The sequence below is a fragment of the Gadus chalcogrammus genome, chromosome 1 (genome assembly GCF_026213295.1).
Source record: "Gadus chalcogrammus isolate NIFS_2021 chromosome 1, NIFS_Gcha_1.0, whole genome shotgun sequence".
In the NCBI taxonomy this organism is placed as follows: domain Eukaryota; kingdom Metazoa; phylum Chordata; class Actinopteri; order Gadiformes; family Gadidae; genus Gadus; species Gadus chalcogrammus.
This window is the reverse complement of record NC_079412.1, coordinates 10,457,455-10,476,582: the sequence shown is the minus strand read 5'-3', so window position 1 is coordinate 10,476,582 and position 19,128 is coordinate 10,457,455. Positions and strand designations below refer to the sequence as shown.

General features: G+C 52.2%; 2 protein-coding genes across 4 annotated transcripts; one reads left to right on the top strand and one right to left on the bottom strand.

The window, feature by feature from the left end:
- The first annotated feature begins 94 nt into the window (after positions 1–94).
- On the top strand, positions 95–10,822 carry LOC130381059 (proteasomal ubiquitin receptor ADRM1-like). Of its 2 annotated transcripts, XR_008895336.1 has the most exons (11): positions 95–366; positions 828–1,045; positions 1,145–1,261; positions 2,016–2,139; positions 2,256–2,342; positions 2,457–2,538; positions 2,705–2,964; positions 3,200–3,357; positions 3,535–3,637; positions 3,880–4,823; positions 6,294–10,822. XR_008895336.1 is itself a non-coding variant. In XM_056588483.1 (10 exons), exons 2-10 carry the CDS (start codon positions 836–838, stop codon positions 3,981–3,983), a joined length of 1,245 nt encoding a protein of 414 aa, XP_056444458.1. In that variant the 5' UTR covers positions 95–366; positions 828–835; the 3' UTR covers positions 3,984–10,822. The 2 variants fall into 2 exon arrangements, 1 of the variants encoding a protein (XP_056444458.1); XM_056588483.1 differs by having other exon boundaries at positions 3,880–10,822.
- Positions 8,903–18,039, bottom strand: cables2a (Cdk5 and Abl enzyme substrate 2a). 2 transcript variants are annotated; one of them, XM_056588458.1, is made up of 9 exons: positions 17,453–18,039; positions 17,000–17,092; positions 14,488–14,565; positions 14,119–14,218; positions 13,576–13,750; positions 13,261–13,358; positions 12,251–12,357; positions 11,922–12,126; positions 8,903–11,509 (listed from the first exon to the last, which is right to left on the bottom strand). In XM_056588458.1, exons 1-9 carry the CDS (start codon positions 17,977–17,979, stop codon positions 11,369–11,371), a joined length of 1,524 nt encoding a protein of 507 aa, XP_056444433.1. In that variant the 5' UTR covers positions 17,980–18,039; the 3' UTR covers positions 8,903–11,368. The 2 variants fall into 2 exon arrangements, with proteins under 2 accessions (XP_056444433.1, XP_056444438.1); XM_056588463.1 differs by lacking the exon at positions 14,488–14,565 and having other exon boundaries at positions 11,359–11,509.
- Between the last annotated feature and the right edge of the window lie 1,089 nt (positions 18,040–19,128).

Sequence of the window (19,128 nt, the reverse complement as noted above, 5' to 3'; positions counted from 1 at the left end):
GTTGTAGACATTATGCGACCACAAACATTAGTAATAAATCGTCAACTATTATGAATGATTGAAGTTTTTATTGATCGGTGATGTTCATCCTTTTCTTTGACAATACCTTTTTTAGGTTATTTGTAATTTATTCAATAACAAATAGTTTTTTCTATAATAAATATTCAATATAACATTACTAGTAAGTTCTATTTTTCTGACGAATACAAGACATGTTGTCTGAGCTCTCTACCGTACACGCAGGATTCCCGAAGTGACGTGAATCTCGACCAACCACAATGAAGCAGTAGTAACAGTCAGCCAATCGTAGTTGCTGTGGTGGTCTGGGTTTACCATTTCGCATCTGCTGATATTACTGCAATACATGTAAGTACAACGCTCTCAAATAAATGTTACCCTATATGCTGAATAAAATAAGTTGAATGCTACATATCTGTTACATATACGGACGCCAAAGAAATGTAGAATTAGAATGAACGTAACCTCAGACGTTAGCTATGCTACATGATGCACTGTCATCAGAGCGACGTGCGGCTGCTCATCCCATCCAATAGCTCTTGCTATTTGTACGTTTAACAGTTACGTATAATAATATAGACAATCAAGAATGATACCATTTTCTACCCTTTTCCCATATCATTGATGCATTTATCAGCGTGTAACTGTGATGTATATTGAAAATACATAGCCATACTGTGTCAAGAAGATAGCCTTTATATGGAAATAACATCCTCTTTCCCTATATGCATGTCAACAACCCATCCCCATTGGCCTTGATGCCTGTGAAATGCCTGACATCTCCCTGTTTGTCTCCCATGTCACCCCAGTCATCGCCATGGCCTCCGGAGCCCTGTTCCCCAGCCTGGTGTCCGGCTCCCGTGGATCCTCCAGCAAGTACCTGGTCGAGTTCCGGGCCGGTAAAATGACCATGAAGGGCAGCACAGTGACCCCCGATAAGAGGAAGGGCCAGGTCTACATCCAGCAGACTGATGACTCCCTGATCCATTTCTGCTGGAAGGACCGGACAACCGGGAACGTGGATGATGTATGTGGGAAAAGTACTGTCTCATGTAATCAGTCCCATCCTCTCAGTTCCTGTCTGTTAGTAAAGACTGTTAAGCATCTCCCGTGTGTTGATATGTAGGACCTCATCATCTTCCCTGATGACTGTGAGTTCAAGCGGGTGAGCCAGTGCACTACAGGAAGGGTGTATGTGTTGAAGTTCAAAGCTGGATCCAAGAGACTGTTCTTCTGGATTCAGGTATGTGGCTCCATGGACTACTGACTCCCATAGTAGTCATACAAACATTAAACCACTAAGAAATGTTGACGATTAATGAGGTGAACTATGAACGTAGTCTGTAAGAATACGTAATATATTAAACTACAGTACTGACGAGGGTTGAGGATACACTGAAACATATTTGTCTGTGTGTATATCTGTTGTGATGCAATGGTGGCTCTGATGGTGTTTTTGCTACAGCCATGATTTAGTTTGAATGTGTTTTAATGATCAGGTGGCTATGATGGTATATTCAGCGTCTCCTGGTTTGCTTTTGTGCTTCATGGGCCTCTCCAGGGAGAGACCTGTGAATAAGGCCCAGTCTGCTAAACCACCTTCTGGTTGGTACATTTACACAGGAGACCGTTGCATCATTGCAATTTGTGCATGATATCCTTTTACATAGTTGATTAACCATCTAAAATGCATTTACAAGTGTGGGAGCTTATTAATTCATCGTCAAAACTTTAAAGACACAATGCAGTCCCAGTGTCTGGTTTGAAGGAAAACAATATTTATTTATAATTCGGTCATTTGTCCAGAATAAAATAAAAATAAAAAACAAACACAAATCCATGCCTTTTGAAATAAACCATATTCCAGAAATTTAAAACAAATATTAAAAAAAGACTTCCATGAGGACGTTCACTAATAAGTGAGGCGCCATATCGGATTAGTCCAACCTACATCGTCCCAACTGGCTCAAGGTTTCCTCTCGTCTTCCACACGTCAGGAGCCCAAGTCTGATAAAGACGAGGAGCACTGTCGCAAGGTGAACGAGTACCTGAACAACCCCCCGATGCCCGGGGCCCTGGGCAGCGGCGGCAGCGGAGGACACGACCTGTCTGCCCTCGGAGGTAAAGACACGGGGGGGGGGGGGGGGGGGGAGCGGCTTCAATGACTGACTGCTGAGCACTTCTATAGTGTTGTAAAGAAAGAGTCGTATTTCAACGCGCTGTCTTTCCATTCAAAGGGGAAGGCGGCCTGCAGAGCCTCCTGGGGAACATGAGCCACAACCAGCTGATGCAGCTGATCGGACCCACCGGACTGGGGGGCCTCGGTGCGTTGCAACCTGACTGAACCGTGTGCACACGGCCCCTGTGAGCAGTGGACCAGGACTCAGATTAGTGACTTCGTCGGGAAGCTAACATGTGTTTCTGAACGGCTCACGCAGGTGGTCTTGGTGCGCTGGCCGGACCGGGCCTGGCCAGCCTCTTGGGCAGCAGTGCTTCCGCAGCAAGCAACTCCTCCACAAGGTACTGTGTCTACCCATCGTCTATCACCCCCCTGACGCCCTCGGCCTGTAAACTATGAACTAGGAACGACGGCTCCTCTGATTGCCGCCTGCAGCTGACTGACTGAACGTCGTCAAGGCGGGCCGCTGACCACGCACTGACCACGCCCCTTTCCCCCCCCCCTCAGCCCCTCCTCCCTGGTCACCCCGGCCTCCACCGCAGCCGCCGCCGCCGCCGCTGCCACCCGGCTGGGCTCGGCCCAGGCGCCCAGCACCCCCGTCACCCCGTCGGCCACCTCGGCCGCCTCCCCCACCGACAGCAGCCCCACCACCCCGGTGGGCCCCGCCCTGGCGGCGGCGGGGGCGGCCAGCCCCACGCAGCCCATCCAGCTCAGCGACCTGCAGAGCATCCTGGCCACCATGAACGTACCGGCTGGGGGTCAAGGGGGTGAGGAGAGCGCTGAGGAGCATGTGGGGAACAAAGGCAGCTCCGTGGTGGTATTAAAGTTATAGACATGTTATGCATTGTGTCAACTATATTCTATAGTTAGTACGTTCATTCAGTTGGGCTGAATGAATGATTTAAAAAAATCGGTTTAATAAGGAGGAGGGGAGTGGGAGTTCAGTTCAGTTCCTCTGGAGTTGACGGTAACGACCGGGTCAATGGTGTGCTTGTCTCGCAGTGGATCTGGCCAGCGTCCTGACACCCGAGATCATGGCTCCCATCCTGGCCAACGCGGAGGTGCAGCAGAGGCTGACACCCTACCTGCCATCTGGGGAGTCTCTCCCGCAGAGCAGCGAGGAGCTCAGCCACACCATCAGCTCACCACAGTTTCAGCAGGTACAGCACAAGGTCACCTCACAGTCACATCATCAGAACAATGTCCAGAGAGAATGGACCTGTTTCTATGTTTGCACACATGTATTCAGGTTCGTTGAGTCAACCAAGTTAATAAACACAGGGCTGCCTTTCCAAATACGGTGCACAAACCCTCCGTTCTGCCGGTGCTTTCTGCAGGCTATGAGCATGTTCAGCAGCGCCCTGGCGTCGGGGCAGCTGGGGCCTCTCATGAACCAGTTTGGCCTGCCTGCCGAGGCTGTTGATGCTGCCAACAAAGGAGGTCAGTGTTTTGTCCACATACCTTGTGACCGCATGTGGCCTTTTAGGAATATACTGGACTGTTCAGAAACGATGGGGAGGGAACAAACTGGTCAAACGAGCTGATCTTTGTTTCTAAAATGCCGTTTAAAAAAGGCACTTCAAAATAAACTGACTTGGGGATCGCTTTCCATGATCGTAAGTCTATCGGACAGAATGCAGTATGATAATTGCTCAAATGTATCTTTTGTGGGATCTCCTCAGATGTGGAGGCTTTTGCCAAAGCCATGGAGACTGAGATCAAGTCGACCGAAGACGGAGACGCCAAAGACAAGAAGGATGACGATGAAGACATGAGCCTAGACTAGAAGTGTTTTATTGCTTGATTTATTTATTTATTTATTTATGCTTCTTTTACCACTTCATCATTAGGATTAAAAGACGATGGTAAATATTTATTTAAAAGTGTGGCTGAACAAAGAACATATACTGTGGCAACCCCGATCGTCGGCGGCTGAGGTTTCCAGAGGAGATGGATCAAACAAGGCGTGGGTTAACGTTCGTTTATTTGGTTAACCACTTATGCAAGAAAGGAACAAAGGAGTGAACTCAGGTTCTTCCTGGTCGGGGAATAAAGGACGCCGCGCCGGGTCTGGTCCTGCTGCGGGGGGCGGGGTCTCGATCCCCTGCGTCTTCGGCGGCTTAGTCCTGGGGGGAAGCGTATTGGCATTAGCGGGGGTTCGGGTAATCTCCACCCACTGCGTCTTTCCCGTTCGGTCGCGTTTCCCTGACTGGTGTCCACGCGGCCGTTAAGTCCCCTCCGCTGCCTTGCTCCGCCGGGTGCTCCGCATCTCCGTGATTGCGCGGGTGCGCTCGATGCTCCCTCCCGCATCGCTGCGCCGAGCGGCACATATCTCCCCCTGACTACCTGCCCGCGGAGAGGGCGCTGGCGGGGCTCGAACTCCTCCGTGGGATCGGGGTTGCCACACACCCCCCCCCTCAGCTGCAAGTCGGGGTCTGCCCGGCATAGGCCTAGGCAGGCGTCCCTCCGGGACAGTGCGTCTGCGTTGGCGTGTGCGCGTCCGGGCCGGTGGACCACCTGGAAGTGGTAGTCCTGCAGGGCCAGGAACCAGCGCGTCACCCGGGCGTTGGTGTCCTTGGCCGTGGCCATCCACTTCAGGGGGGCGTGGTCTGTGACCAGGGTGAAGGTGCGTCCGAGGAGGTAATAGCGGAGCTTCTCCACGGCCCACTTTATAGCCAGCGCCTCCTTCTCTACGGTCGAGTAGGCTTTCTCGCTGGTCAGGAGTTTCCGGCTGATGTAGGTCACCGGGTGCTCCTCGCCCGACCGGACCTGGGATAAGACCGCTCCCAGGCCCACCTCGGACGCGTCGGTGTGGACGACGAAGGGGAGGTTGAAGTCCGGGGTGATCAGGAGGGGCTCGGTGCAGAGGGCCCGTCGGAGGGACAAGAACGCCTCGTCGACCTCCTCTGTCCACTCGACCCGGTCAGGCAGAGCCCTCCGCGTCAACTCGTGGAGGGGGCTGGCCAGGGTCGCGAACGCCGGGATGAAGCGCTGGTAATATCCCACCAGTCCCAGGAACGACTTCACCTGCTTCTTCGTCCTCGGCCGGGGCCAGGTCTGGATGGTCTGCACCTTCTCCTCTTGCGGTTTGACGCTGCCCCTCCCCACCCGGTAGCCCAGGTAGGACGCCTCTTCGAGGCCCAGGTGGCACTTTTTAGGGTTGGCCGTGAGGCCGGCGGCTCGGAGCGCTCCCAGGACGGCACGGAGGTGATGTAGGTGCCGGTCCCAGGTGCTGCTGTGGATGACGATGTCGTCTATGTAGGCGGCGGCATATTCCCTGTGGGCCCGTAGGACCCGGTCCATCATGCGCTGGAAGGTCGCGGGCGCCCCGTGCACCCCGAACGGGAGGACCGTGTACTGGTACAGCCCGTCGGGGGTGGCAAATGCTGTCTTCTCCCGGGCCCGCTGAGTGAGAGGGACCTGCCAGTACCCCTTCGTCAGGTCCAGGGTGGTAATGAACCGGGCCGGCCCCAGCCGCTCTATTAGCTCGTCTATGCGGGGCATGGGGTAGGCGTCGAAGGCCGACACTTCATTCAGCTTCCGGAAGTCATTGCAGAAGCGGTACGACCCGTCCGGTTTGGGGACCAGGACCACCGGGCTGGACCAGGCGCTGTGGGACTCCTCGATGATCCCCATCTGCAGCATGCTGGTGACTTCCGCTCGGATGGCGGCCCGCCGGGCCTCCGGAATGCGGTAGGGCCGGAGTCGGACTCTGACTCCCGGTTCCGTCTTGATGTCGTGGCTGACGGTCGCGGTCCTTCCGGGCCGCTCCGAGAAGACGTCGAGGTGCTGGAGGACCACTTCCTTCAGGTCCTGGGACTGGCTGGGGCTCAGCTGGTCCCCCACTGGTACCTCGGGCAGGGGTAGTTGGGCGGATAGGGACAGGAGGGCTGGATCCCGCAGGGCTGTTGGTGGGTGCCACTGCTTCAGCAGGTTGATGTGGTAGACCTGGATGGTCTTGCGCCTCCCTGGTTGCCGCACCCGGTAGTTGACTTCGCCGACGCGGTCGATGACGTCGTAGGGGCCTTGCCATTTGGCCAGGAACTTACACTCAGCAGTCGGGACGAGGACCAGCACCTGGTCCCCCGGGTTGAAGGTGCGGAGCTTGGCCCCTCGGTTGTACACCCGGGCTTGGGCTTGCTGGGCCCGACCGAGGTGTTCCCGGACCACGGGCCAGATCTGCGCCATCCGGCCGCGCATCTGCTCCACATGCTCGACAACGGTGCGGTGGGGTGATGGTTGGCTCTCCCAGGCGTCCCGGGCGATGTCGAGCAGCCCTCTTGGTCGCCGGCCGTAGAGGAGCTCGAACGGCGAGAATCCCGTGGAGGCCTGGGGCACCTCTCGAACGGCGAATAGGACATGCGGAAGCAGCTGGTCCCAATTCTTCCCATCGGCTTCCATGACCTTTTTGAGCATGGACTTCAGGGTTTTGTTAAACCTCTCCACCAACCCATCGGTTTGGGGATGGTAGACGGAGGTCCGGAGGTGGCGGATCTGTAACAGACTGGTGAGGCCTTTCAACACCCGGGACATAAAACAGGACCCCTGGTCCGTCAGGATCTCCCGGACGATTCCCACCCGGCTGAATAAGACCATTAGCTCCCTCGCCACGGCCTTGGCGGTGGCGGCCCGTAGAGGAACTGCCTCTGGGTACCGTGTGGCGTAATCCACCATGACTAGGACATAGCGGTGACCTCGACTAGTCTTGGGGAGGGGACCTACGATGTCTAGCCCCAGCCGGTCGAACGGGACCTCTATCAGCGGCATCGGTATGAGGGGGTTCCGGACCGTGGGCCTCGGGGCGGTGTGTTGGCACTCGGGGCACGCCCGGCAGTAGTCCTCTACGTTCCGTTTTACCCCCGGCCAGAAAAATCGGTCCAGGATTCTGTCCCTCGTCTTGTCCACCCCCAGGTGAGCCCCCAATAGGTGTGTATGGGCCATGTAGAGGACCTTGCTGACGTACGGCCTTGGAACGAGCAACTGTTCTACCTCCTTACCCCCTCTCTGTACCACCCGGTATAGTAACCCCCCCCTTGTGCTGAAGTGTGGGTACCGCCTGTCACTCACCGAGTCCCGCGAGAGGCCCTCGTGGACCTGGACGTGTCCCCAGGCGTGGCGGAGGGCGTCGTCCTCCAGCTGGGCGGTGGCGAACTGTCCTCCCTTGCCGGGTCCTCCCCCGTCGGCCAGGGGGTAGTCGGTGAAGTCTATGAGGGGCGGAGACTCCTCCTCGTCTGGCGGAGGGGCCTGCTCGGAGCCCGTCAACGTGTCCGGGGTCCCCGGGGGAAGGGACACCGTGGACGAGGCGGGGGCCTGTCGTGCCGCCTCTCTCGGGGCCCTGTCGGGGGACTCGTTCGAGTCGGACCGGGAAGGCGTCGGGTGGGAGGCCATATAGGCGGGCCGGCTACGCAGCCGGCGGGGTCGGGTCCGAGGGGGTCGGCGTCGGGGTGCCTGAAGCTCGGCCCCTAGCAGTTGGGCGAAGATCGGGCAGTCCCGCCCGATTAAGAGGGGCATCGGGAGGTTTGGGACCAGCCCGGCCCGAACCGTGAAGGTGCCCTTCGGGGTCCGGACTGTGATCTGCCTCGTGCTGTAGGACTCGGTCTGCCCGTGGATACAGCCGACGTCGATCCTCCCCCCGGGGGCCCCGTCCGCCAGGTCGGGTCGGACCAGCGTAACCACGCTCCCGGAGTCGAGCAGGGCGTGGGTGTCGTGCCTCCCCACGCGGACCGGTAGGCTGGGGGTGTCGGTCCTCTCGTGGGACCAGCAGGTGGTGCGGAGGCAGGCCCCCCCTCTCCTGTCGGACGGACTGGCCGTGGGCATGGATACGTCTCCGGCTCCGGGACAATGGCGAGCCAGGTGGCCCGTTTGGCCGCACGTGTAGCACCTCCACTCCTCTCTCTGGGTCGGAGGGGCGGGCCCTCGGCGGTCCGCGATGGTCTGGTTCGGGTAGGCGGGTGCGCGGGTGGGCGGTGCCTGGGTGCGCTGGCTCTCCGGCGTCCGTCCGCGCCGCTCGGTCCGCGTCTCCCCCGCCCCCCCCGGGGCCGGGGTCGCCCCGCCGCACAGCCGCTGGGTGACCTGGTGGTTCTCCAGTAACTCCACGAGGTCGTTCACCGTCCTGGGTTGGTTTCCGGAGGCCCAGCGTTTGGCCCCGGTGGGCAGGGCTCGGATGCAGCGGTCGATCACCAGCCGGTCCAGGTGCGGGGGACCCTCCCCCTCGACGAGCCACCGCTCCGCCAAGCGGACGAGTTGTGATACCTGGCTCCTCACCGAGCCCAGGGGGTCGTACACCCAGTCGTGGAACCGCTGCGCCTGGGCTGGGAGGCTGTGGCCGTAGTGGGCGAGGATGGCCCGCTTGAGCGTGGGGTAGTGCGCCGCCTGGGCCGTGCTGAGGTCGCGGTAGGCGCGTTGAGCGTCCCCGGACAGGAAAGGCGCCAGTATGTAGCCCCACTGGTCCGCTGGCCACCTCTCACGGGCCGCGGTCCGCTCAAAAATCTCAAGGTAGGCCTCAACGTCATCGTCCGGTCCCAGTTTGGTGAGCCGCTTCGTGGGGGCGGCGTGAGACGGCTCCCGTGCGAGCTGCTCAGCCATCCGGGCCATGCATCGCCGCAGCACCTCGATCTCCTCCTCCCGCGTTGCGGCCGGGACTCCGGGCTGACTCATGGTCCTCTAGGGTCTGCCGTAGGATCGCGTTGCCCGCATTCTCCACCACTGTGGCAACCCCGATCGTCGGCGGCTGAGGTTTCCAGAGGAGATGGATCAAACAAGGCGTGGGTTAACGTTCGTTTATTTGGTTAACCACTTATGCAAGAAAGGAACAAAGGAGTGAACTCAGGTTCTTCCTGGTCGGGGAATAAAGGACGCCGCGCCGGGTCTGGTCCTGCTGCGGGGGGCGGGGTCTCGATCCCCTGCGTCTTCGGCGGCTTAGTCCTGGGGGGAAGCGTATTGGCATTAGCGGGGGTTCGGGTAATCTCCACCCACTGCGTCTTTCCCGTTCGGTCGCGTTCCCCTGACTGGTGTCCACGCGGCCGTTAAGTCCCCTCCGCTGCCTTGCTCCGCCGGGTGCTCCGCATCTCCGTGATTGCGCGGGTGCGCTCGATGCTCCCTCCCGCATCGCTGCGCCGAGCGGCACATATCTCCCCCTGACTACCTGCCCGCGGAGAGGGCGCTGGCGGGGCTCGAACTCCTCCGTGGGATCGGGGTTGCCACAATACTTATGAATACAAATTGTGGCAGTGGCCAAAGCAGTGTGTAGTCAGAGTGGTTTCAGACAGAGCCTCATGTAGTGTGACTCATTGCAAGATGAAACATCACTGCTGGGAGTCACAGTCTACAGTAAGACACGTCAACAGCAAAATGGACATTAGCATGCTGGTCTATTTAAAATAAAAATAAAGATTTGGTTGCTCTTCTAGCCATAAGAGTAGCTTTGCGCACAGTATCGGTACCCTTTAAGAACAAACAAATCCTGTGATAAACATACAACTGTTGACTGAATTAAAAGACAATTCATTCTTGTGGTGTTCACAATTCTGAAAATATATAATTCTTAAATAGTTTGTTGGAAAAAAAATATCAACATTTGATAATGAAACATTCATACACGTTTTGAACAGTAACACACTATATCAAGAAATGTAAAACAGAGCTCTTTGACAATAAGCAGTAGAGATCAGAATGTAATCCCATCTACCCGTGCAGGCAACGATTTGATAATTAAACTACTAAAAGTGAAATATAAGGGCTGTCCTTTCTGGACGGACTGGTGATCCCTTAGAATACCCCAACTTCAGTAGCTGTGTGACTGAGATGTTGACTGGATCATCGTCAGTAGATGGTGATGCATTTCACTGCAAAGGTTTGTTGTAGGCACTTTGTTCATATTAATGTTTTGTGCAGCTAAATCCTGCCAAATGATGCGCAATAAATACATTAAATACCATGACAGTATTGGTACATTAAAAACACGTCTGTGTGCTTATACATTCACTCCCATATGAATAAAGGTTGAGGCTCAGAATAAATCACCCACCGTTTTAACCTTGACGTTCACTAGAGTTGAACTACCATCAAGACTACTTTTGCCTATCTTACCATTCTACAGTTGCGTTAAAAGCTTGATGTCATGTCCTGAGAACTGAAAAGTGTTCGAAAAGAGATCACCGCACTGGCAACGCAGTGTAAAATGTCGAGACCAATATGCACACTGAAGCTGGATTGAAACGGTTGTATGATAAGAGTGAACGTTAATCAACAGTGTGGTAGACCAAACAGTGTCAGCCCTGACTGCATTCTGCTGGAGCACATATATATAAAAAAAAAAAAAAAACACAAAATAAATATACTCTACTCCCAATAAAAAAGGCCACCATTTGCACTGGAACATGCTGACCCACTGGTAAGACGACAACACCATCTCTAAATCACCCTAAGACGTTACTTTCTGACCACAGTTCATTGTACGACACACCTGTTTCACAGTGTATGTATAGAAACACAGAGTAGAGCTGGACCAGACGGGGCCAGTAGGAGCCACTACACGGCCTTGTAGAGAGACGCTTAAAGTGCAAATGATCCTTAGTTACCAGGTACATGAAGACCGACCAGTTCCACACCACAACAAATACAGAACATTTAAAAATGGTACCTTTTGCACATGGCATAAATAGTTAACGATACAAAGAAGTATAAAATAAGAACACACCCCAAAACCAAAAGTAAAGCACCATCAATGTGCTGGTTGAATGTCTCTAACATAGAGTTCAATGCTGGATAGACACCAGAATACCACGCCAAAACAAAACATACACACACATACATTCCAGGCCACAAACACCAACGACGAGTTTCAAAATGATCCCATCCTTCATGAAGAGACATCCTCCATAATACAAACAGTACCACTAAATACTTACTCTCTTTGTTTTGTTTTTCAAAAGATGTCGGCCACAGGGTATGGCGGAGATGGATGCACTGACGATGATGTCCGAGGGGAAAGGCCCCCCGACCTCATTGGATCAGTGTTTCAGTCCCGGCTACACGTTCACACAGTCCCCCTCACGCCGCGCCCAGCGTCGGGGGCCGACCGGTGGAGACAAACAACTTTTGTTTCAATGCGTCGTTATTGAACGGCGCCATTAAGGTCAATCTGCTTGAGGGCCAGCGTTACACAGGGGGCTAGCCCTGCTTCACCAGCCGGCGGTAATGTGGCATGACCTTGCTCTCAGGAAGGTAGAGGCCCATCTCCAAGGCAACCAGCACTTGGAACTCCAGAGGAATCAGCTCCCGTCGGTTTATACGAAATCGCTCCTCCAGTTTCTGTTGGGGCCACAGACAGATAGGGTGTTTGTGTTGTGAGTAAAACACTTTAATGGATGTGTTGTTGGGGAGTTGAGTCGCCAACAGCTGGTAATGCAAATGGTTGGCTGTTAATGATCATTTGCTAAGCTAATCAGTCACACTGAATCAGCAGTGCAAAGAAGTCATAAAAGCAATCAAGAATATTAGAGCTGAATCACTTTAATATGGTCATTTTAATATCCCTCAAGTCACCGTCAAGGGCTTTACAGGCCATGTTTCATGACACCCTTAACCCCAGCTGCCCAGAGAGCAAGGGGAAAACTCAATACTCAAACTAATTATCAAGGAGGGTCATGCTGCATAATGCACGCCGGGACAAGCATATGACCACCCGACCGATTAGATAACGGAGCTGCGTGGGGGGACTCACCTCGAGGAGCTGCCGGACCTCGGGCTTCCGCAGGTCGCTGCTGATCTTGGCGGCCAGCAGGACGCACGCCGCCGACACCAGCTTCCTGTTGTGCTTGTTGAGGCGGCCCTGCAGGACCAGCTTCTCAAAGTAAACAAAGGCCATCGCTATGGTGACCGGCTGGAGACTGCCCTCCTCGCCCATGGCACGGATCTCTCTCTTCAGACTGGAGGAGGGACGGAGAGACGGACATGTTGAAATATGACTGAAAGAGCAGGAGAACACAATCCAGACGCACCAACTCACTCGTGAAGAGTTGTGTATAATGTGAAGAAGGGAGGAGAGGGTACCTCCTGATCTTGCTGAGCGTCAGCTTGATGTGGGGGAACTTCTCCTTGAAGGTCTCGTTCATGTCTTTCTTGAGGTCCGAGGGCTTCACATACTCTATGACGGTGGTCTGCAGACGACAAACTAGTGTCAACATGGCTTCATGCAGATCTGGTTCACTGGCCCTGAAGGGTCAAGATCATTTTGAATGCTGACATTTGCCCCTGCCCTCAGAGGAATATAATAACTTAGTCTTACCGTCAAATGATTTCCCCTGAGCCCAAACACAACGACCTGGCTTATCTTACATGCACACACACCTTGCTATAGGAAAACATTCACAATGCTGAGCAAGCAAACGCCAAAACAGCACAGTGGTAGCTTGGCAAAGTGGCAAGTTCAGACCGATAAAAGTGTTGATTGGGTTTCATCAATTAAATTGTTCTAGGTGTGTTTCCGTCACTAGTGAGTCAGTCAATGAGGGACACACACACACACACACACACACACACACACACACACACACACACACACACACACACACACACACACACACACACACACACACACACACACACACACACACACACACACACACACACACACACACACGGTTCATGTCGTTCGATTACTAAACAGAACATTGAAATGCGGCCCAGGAGTGATTGAGTGAATGGCTGTAGTTAGTTGTCCTACCCTCTACTAACATAGAGTTGCATTATCCTTCACTAGACAAGAGGTATGATACTAAAACAATGGAACAAATAACCTTAATGGCCAACATCACTGAATCTAAAAGGGTTGATAAAGCAGATTTTTCATCCCTCCAGGCTAGGTTTAGATGGAGCTCTTGGGTAATCAACGGCAGGTAAGGAAAGGGCCCGTAGAATCACCCATGGATCACATACAACACGTACAACATGAAAACGGTGCAAAGTACAAAACATTTGTCTATTTTAAACTATAATAGAATCTCAACCAAGTTCCCCAACAAACACGTTTCTTGTTCCTGGAGAAAGCGAATAAAGCTCACCACATAGGAGGCAAAGATCAGCACTCTCTTGTGTCGGCCGCATGGCCACTGGGGGTCGCTGAGCCAGCTGGGGTCGTACTCCAGCATCTCCTCCGTACCTGATCGTCAGCCATCCATTCATAAAACCACAATCAATAACCAGGTCTCTGTACTAATACCTCCTAGGAGGTGAGCCAGAAGACTGGAAATCATGAAGAGGGAGTGTGTGTGTGTGTGTGTGTGTGTGTGTGTGTGTGTGTGTGTGTGTGTGTGTGTGTGTGTGTGTGTGTGTGTGTGTGTGTGTGTGTGTGTGTGTGTGTGTGTGTGTGTGCGTACATGGCTCCTGTGCAACACTGCTGTTCAGGCGAGCAGGGGCGGTGAGATTCCTCTGCCCGTTGCCGCGGAAACGGGACTGAGGAGTGGGCGCGGCGGCGAAGCTCTCGGGCAGTCCGCTGCTCCGGGGCCGCACCAGGGCGTTGGTCGGGTACAGGAACTGGGCGTAGGACACCGTCTGGGGGGAAGGGGGGGGGGGGGTTAAAGCCTCTTCCAAAATATACAAAATGACACACATTTGTATAATATACAAAATATACAAAACTTTAATATTTTGTATGGCCTCACAAGGCTATGGGGGAAGAGCAGGAGACCAAAACCCTACTGATAAAGAATCTCTTTCATTCAACACGTTTCACTGAAATGTACGCCAATAGGGTGATACGAACTCAGACCGGGGGCAACCGTTTTAATTGTTTACGTCCCAATTGATTCATCTGTGCTCAAGGCTAAACAAAAAAATGGAGTTTCTAATATAATGTCACCGAACGACGACCACGCCCACGACCCAGCCTTCCTGGGCCCGCCCCCATGGGGAGGACCTACCTTGCCGTAGGCTCCAAGCTCCATGCCCTCCAGAGACGGGATGAGGTCAGCGGCCACCACGGAGGACAGCCTCTGCCTCTGGACCTCCAGCTTGGTGTCACTGCACAGGGAGAGAGGAGGAGGAGGAAAAACAGAGACGCATGGAAACACTTTCTAGACGATCTCCCTCCCTCACCCTCCCTCCCTCCAGCGCTTTGAGGCGCACGGCACACAGAAGAGATGGGCATCTCGAACCGGGGATGGATGGGTGGATGGATGGAGGCTGGCCTGGTGGGTGGGTGGATGGATGGATGGATGGATGGACTGAGGGGGTTGGGTTGGGGGGTGAAGGGTGCGCCCTACTGGTCTGGGGAGGGGGTTGTATAGTACCTGAGTTCAAAGCTGTCTCCATAGGGCAGCACTGAGAACGCGGCAAATAGAGACCGCTTGGCACATATCAGCATGATCCTGGGGACACAGAATAAAGGGTGTGTGAGTCCACAGGGCCTCACCAGGCTGAACCCCTCCAGGGGGCCCCCACAGGGGCCCAGCCCTCCACAGGGGCCCGGCCGGCGTCCCCAGGGGCCCGGCCGGTGTCCCCAGGGGCCCGGCCGGCGTCCCCACACAGGGGCCCGGCCGGCGGCCCCACACAGGGGCCCGGCCCCACACAGGGGCCAGATAAGCCCGTGCTCTCCGTCTCCCATTATACTATACTGGCCAGGCTGGACTCCTAACATAACAACAGGCCGACCGGCTTGAAGGTGCGTCTTCAACTGATGACGCACTCGTCTGGATTCGATGACACAACGGACAATTGTAGCCTTTTTTATGTTATAGCCTACCGACAGACATACATATAACATATCTGATATATTTGGGTGGTTTGAGACACACGGAACCCACCCTATGTGATCGGCGATGATGAATTCAGTTTGATATTCACCCTCCCCCTTTTTTGGATTCCTATTCTCAATAGCTCATTGAGAACCGATGCGTTTCAGATTAGTCTTGTTTACACACTGGACAATGTTTCACATATTTTCCCAGGTGCCACACAATGTCCTTGATATCAGGAAAGAAACGTGATGGATATCAAGAGTGTGAAATATCGTCCATTGTGAAACCTTTAGACCTAGGTTTATTTCCACAAGCAGTATTTTTTTTAAGGGTGAATATCGTCAAACTGAAATCACTGCTATGTGCTTCTATCCAGATCCCCATTACCCTTTCTAATAAGGCCTTTATAGTTATAGGAACGAACAGATAGCCACAAACCAAGCTGTTCAGATCCCTTAATCATAATCTGCGTGCACGGCGATGCGTCTCATACGCAGTTATGCGTTTTCATCCTTCAATTTGAGGATCAACATCTGCTCCAACAGGCCAACGGGGCTGGCGTCAGCCGACCTGCGTGGGGGCAGGTCAGCTCGCTATAGCTCTCTGGAGACGGTACACATCGGGCGTTTAAACGGTAGTAGAAACGTATAGCAGCGTGGCGTAGATTGACTGGGCCTGGCCAAAAGGGCCAATGGAAAGAGACCACATGTGAGTGCTGTTAGGGGGCTTATGGCCTAGTTACTGGGAGATTGCCATTGACAAGAAAAGCACAGCCAAGCAGAGCCCTTCTCAACTGACGAGGTTTAAAATTGATGGAGTTCTTAGTGGTTTGCTTCTTGCAAGCTTCTACAACAAAACAAGTTTACCGAAAGCAACCTCTGTTATTCCAACAATGGTTTCATATGTCACAGGATTTACTGACTTATTGCTTCCTTTGGTGCTTCAGACTAAGAACAATGTTTTCTAAAGATTAAATTCAAACAAGTCTGGTCCTGTTTTAGTGGCAAGCAGAATCCATCTTCACATTTAGGAAATGAACAAACTGAGAGTAGAGCCGGTAGAATTATCTAAAACCCGGTACATTCTTGGACACAAATGAACAGACTGAAATACGTTTTAGGAAAAGGTTACAGAGGGACAGTTGTTTTGACACTTAGTCCTTATTATCCATTGAATTCTCCAACAGCAAACGTTGATGTTGACCCAACATGGAGTTGGTCTTCTTGACAAAGATAACTGCACAAACACCTGCAGATTAGCCAACTGTCTGGCTCAAGAAATTACATATTTTCAAGCGAGGGTCAGCAGTGTATCCTAAAGAGTATATAACGAGGAAGAGACACCACATCTCAAAGCTTATACTGACTTTGTTCTATGGGTATGGGTAAAGGTTTAAGGTAGTCCTTAATACACAAACAGGACTGTTAACTGATTTAATGTTAATCATCTGCCCAGTTTCCATCATCAAGCTTCAAAATAGACACAGAAAGTGCAGAGTGTTACATTGTGGTATAGCTACAGGGGGATTCTGCACACACCATCAAAAACAGACACGGGAAAAGGACTAACCCAAGATAGAAACAAGGGGATAAGAGCACATGACACATGCATGACAGATGAGCATGCCATGAGCTGCTCGATGGAATAATGATAGGATTGAACACCAATATCAGGGCCTTTTACAGAACTAAAAACAAGAATTCCCACAACCACAACACAGAAAAGACATCATAGGAATGAGGAAGACTGCATATTCCAGTCGTAATATTTCAGCACCCTCTTACATAAAGGTAACTTAATGAAAAATCGGTAAGTAGTGCCATTTTATACCTCTCTTTGGTCTTAGTTTTGAATGGTGACATATCACCACACAGATGCAGTGCAATGCCTTTATCATGAGTGTGTTTGTTGACCTCCAGGTAGTGTGGGTATAAGGAGCTTATGATTTTAGACTGAAAGATAAGCTTATTATGTAATACTCAGACAACTAGTTACCTCCAGCCAAGCACTAAAGGGAACCAGTTTGTTAGTAAATGACACACATACTGCATAACAATGAACCAACCTGCTTCCTCTGGTGTCGTACTGTCTCATACTCCTGATGAAGTGGACCTTCTTGGGCGCCTTCGGTCCAGGGGAGCCGGAGACGTTTCTAGTTCTTGAGACAAAACAAAACGGGCACATTCATATATCCTGCAATCAAATGCAATCAGTCGTGAGGTGTATTCACGCATGGCACTTGTTATGGTTAAGAAATAGATTTCCCCTTCTTCTTTAATGAAAACCAATGAACAAGGAAGATGGGCAGATGAGCTCAAACACTTTATTATCCCAAGTTGAGTTTTTATAGAAAGCAAAACAGGATCCAGAAGGAAACGAAACTAGTATGAAACAAGAGAGGACTAGCGTACCTGCCGATGCTCTAACATACGGAAGTAAACATACCCTAGTAAAGGCCCCGTCATCCGCGACACATGAAGACATTCACAGCATTTTATATTCGTGGCCACTGTCTCACCTTTGACGCGAATCCAGATGTGTGGCACTGACTCCCTGGACGGGGCTGAACACAGACGGCGACCTGGCACTGGACGGATGTCCGGGAGTGATCGGGGAGAGAGGAGCTTCTAGGAACAGGGGCATCGTGTCTTCGCTACCACCCTCCAAAAATACTTCATTGGCCACGGCGACACTTGCTGCTAGTCCCGGTGACATTACCAAAGAAGGGCGACCGGGGCTCAGCGCGCCGATCGCCGGGCCGGCAGCGGGGGCTGTGGGTGACACCTTGACGACATATTCCTGGTTTCCCTCCGGCGGAGGTCCGGCCGGTGCGCCGACGTCTCTAACGTGGAGATCGGCGACGTCTTTTTGTTCGATACTTCCATTGGTAATGTGGCACACGGGTCGTCCATCAAGCGAGATATTGGAGAGGAACAACAGCGCCGCTTGCCTCCGTCCTGAATCCTTGGCTTTCTTTTGGCGTTCTTTGTGGGATTTGGTTGTGGTGTTTCCTGTGGACTGAAGACCACAGGCAGCAGTCGCCATTCTATTTTGAAATGTGGAGGTTCGAGTGGGAAAACCACTAGCCGGTACATGAATACTGACCACGCCCCCACCCTACCCATTGGTCTATATTATTATCATGCAAATACATACAGAGCGATCGTAGTCCATTGGATGACTGAACCCTGTGTTGTAAACGAGGGGGGGCCGGATCAGAGGGCGGGACCAGAGGGCTGGACCGGAGGTCGGGACCAGAGGGCGGGACAAGAGGGCGGGACTAGGGCCCTGGGGACAATGGGTCCTCTCAGTATTTAACCAGATGGGACTTCTCAGGTGAATCTATAATTGATATGTTGTCAACAGCAATCTAAATCTCATTAACTCATTTACATTTATTTACCAAAATGAAGCTTATGACAAACTGATAAAATTCGTGCTCGACATTGACATTATTAGCCAAATGAATTGAAAGGGAAATGTTCAATGTGCTATATAATATAAATGTAAATTGTACCATGGGCCTGTATAAGCACATTTTAAGGTAAGATGTCCAAGTCTAACCAATTGAATGATCCAAATATTGCCCAGTAGGGAAATGTGTCATTTTCCAATGGAGAGGGACCCACCTTGGACAAAATCTGAATGGAAAAACATATTTTCCTTTTTACAGTCATGGAGGTGAATGACGTACATATTGTTTTGGTTCAGGATTGAAACAGTGCTGAGGGGGTTATTAGGTTAAACAATAGTGTCTAATCTATGACAGGGTGAATAAACAGTCAAGCCAATTTAGACACACAGCTCTTTTTTATTTATTTATTTATTTTTGCAACAACAACAACATCATCATCATCATGAAAGTGTCCTTCCACCGTTTAGTTCATTTTTTGCGGCTGCTGTGAGCGAGACAACAACCAGTTTAAGGCTTTGATTTTAGAAACGTGAATAGTAGGTATCTGAGGTACAGCCAAACTCTTGTCCAGAACACTGTACGTAGTCTCATTGTTACAGCGAGGGATCGGACGCTTAGCACCATTGTTCATAACCCATGGCTTTGTTAGTGTGACACTGATGGGGTGCTTTGAGGTGGAGCCATTCCTTTTTCAGTGGTACCTTGGGGAACACAATGTCCGAACAGTAGGCTAGTCATTTAAATCTGTTACGTTTAAATGACACAGGTTCATAGAAATG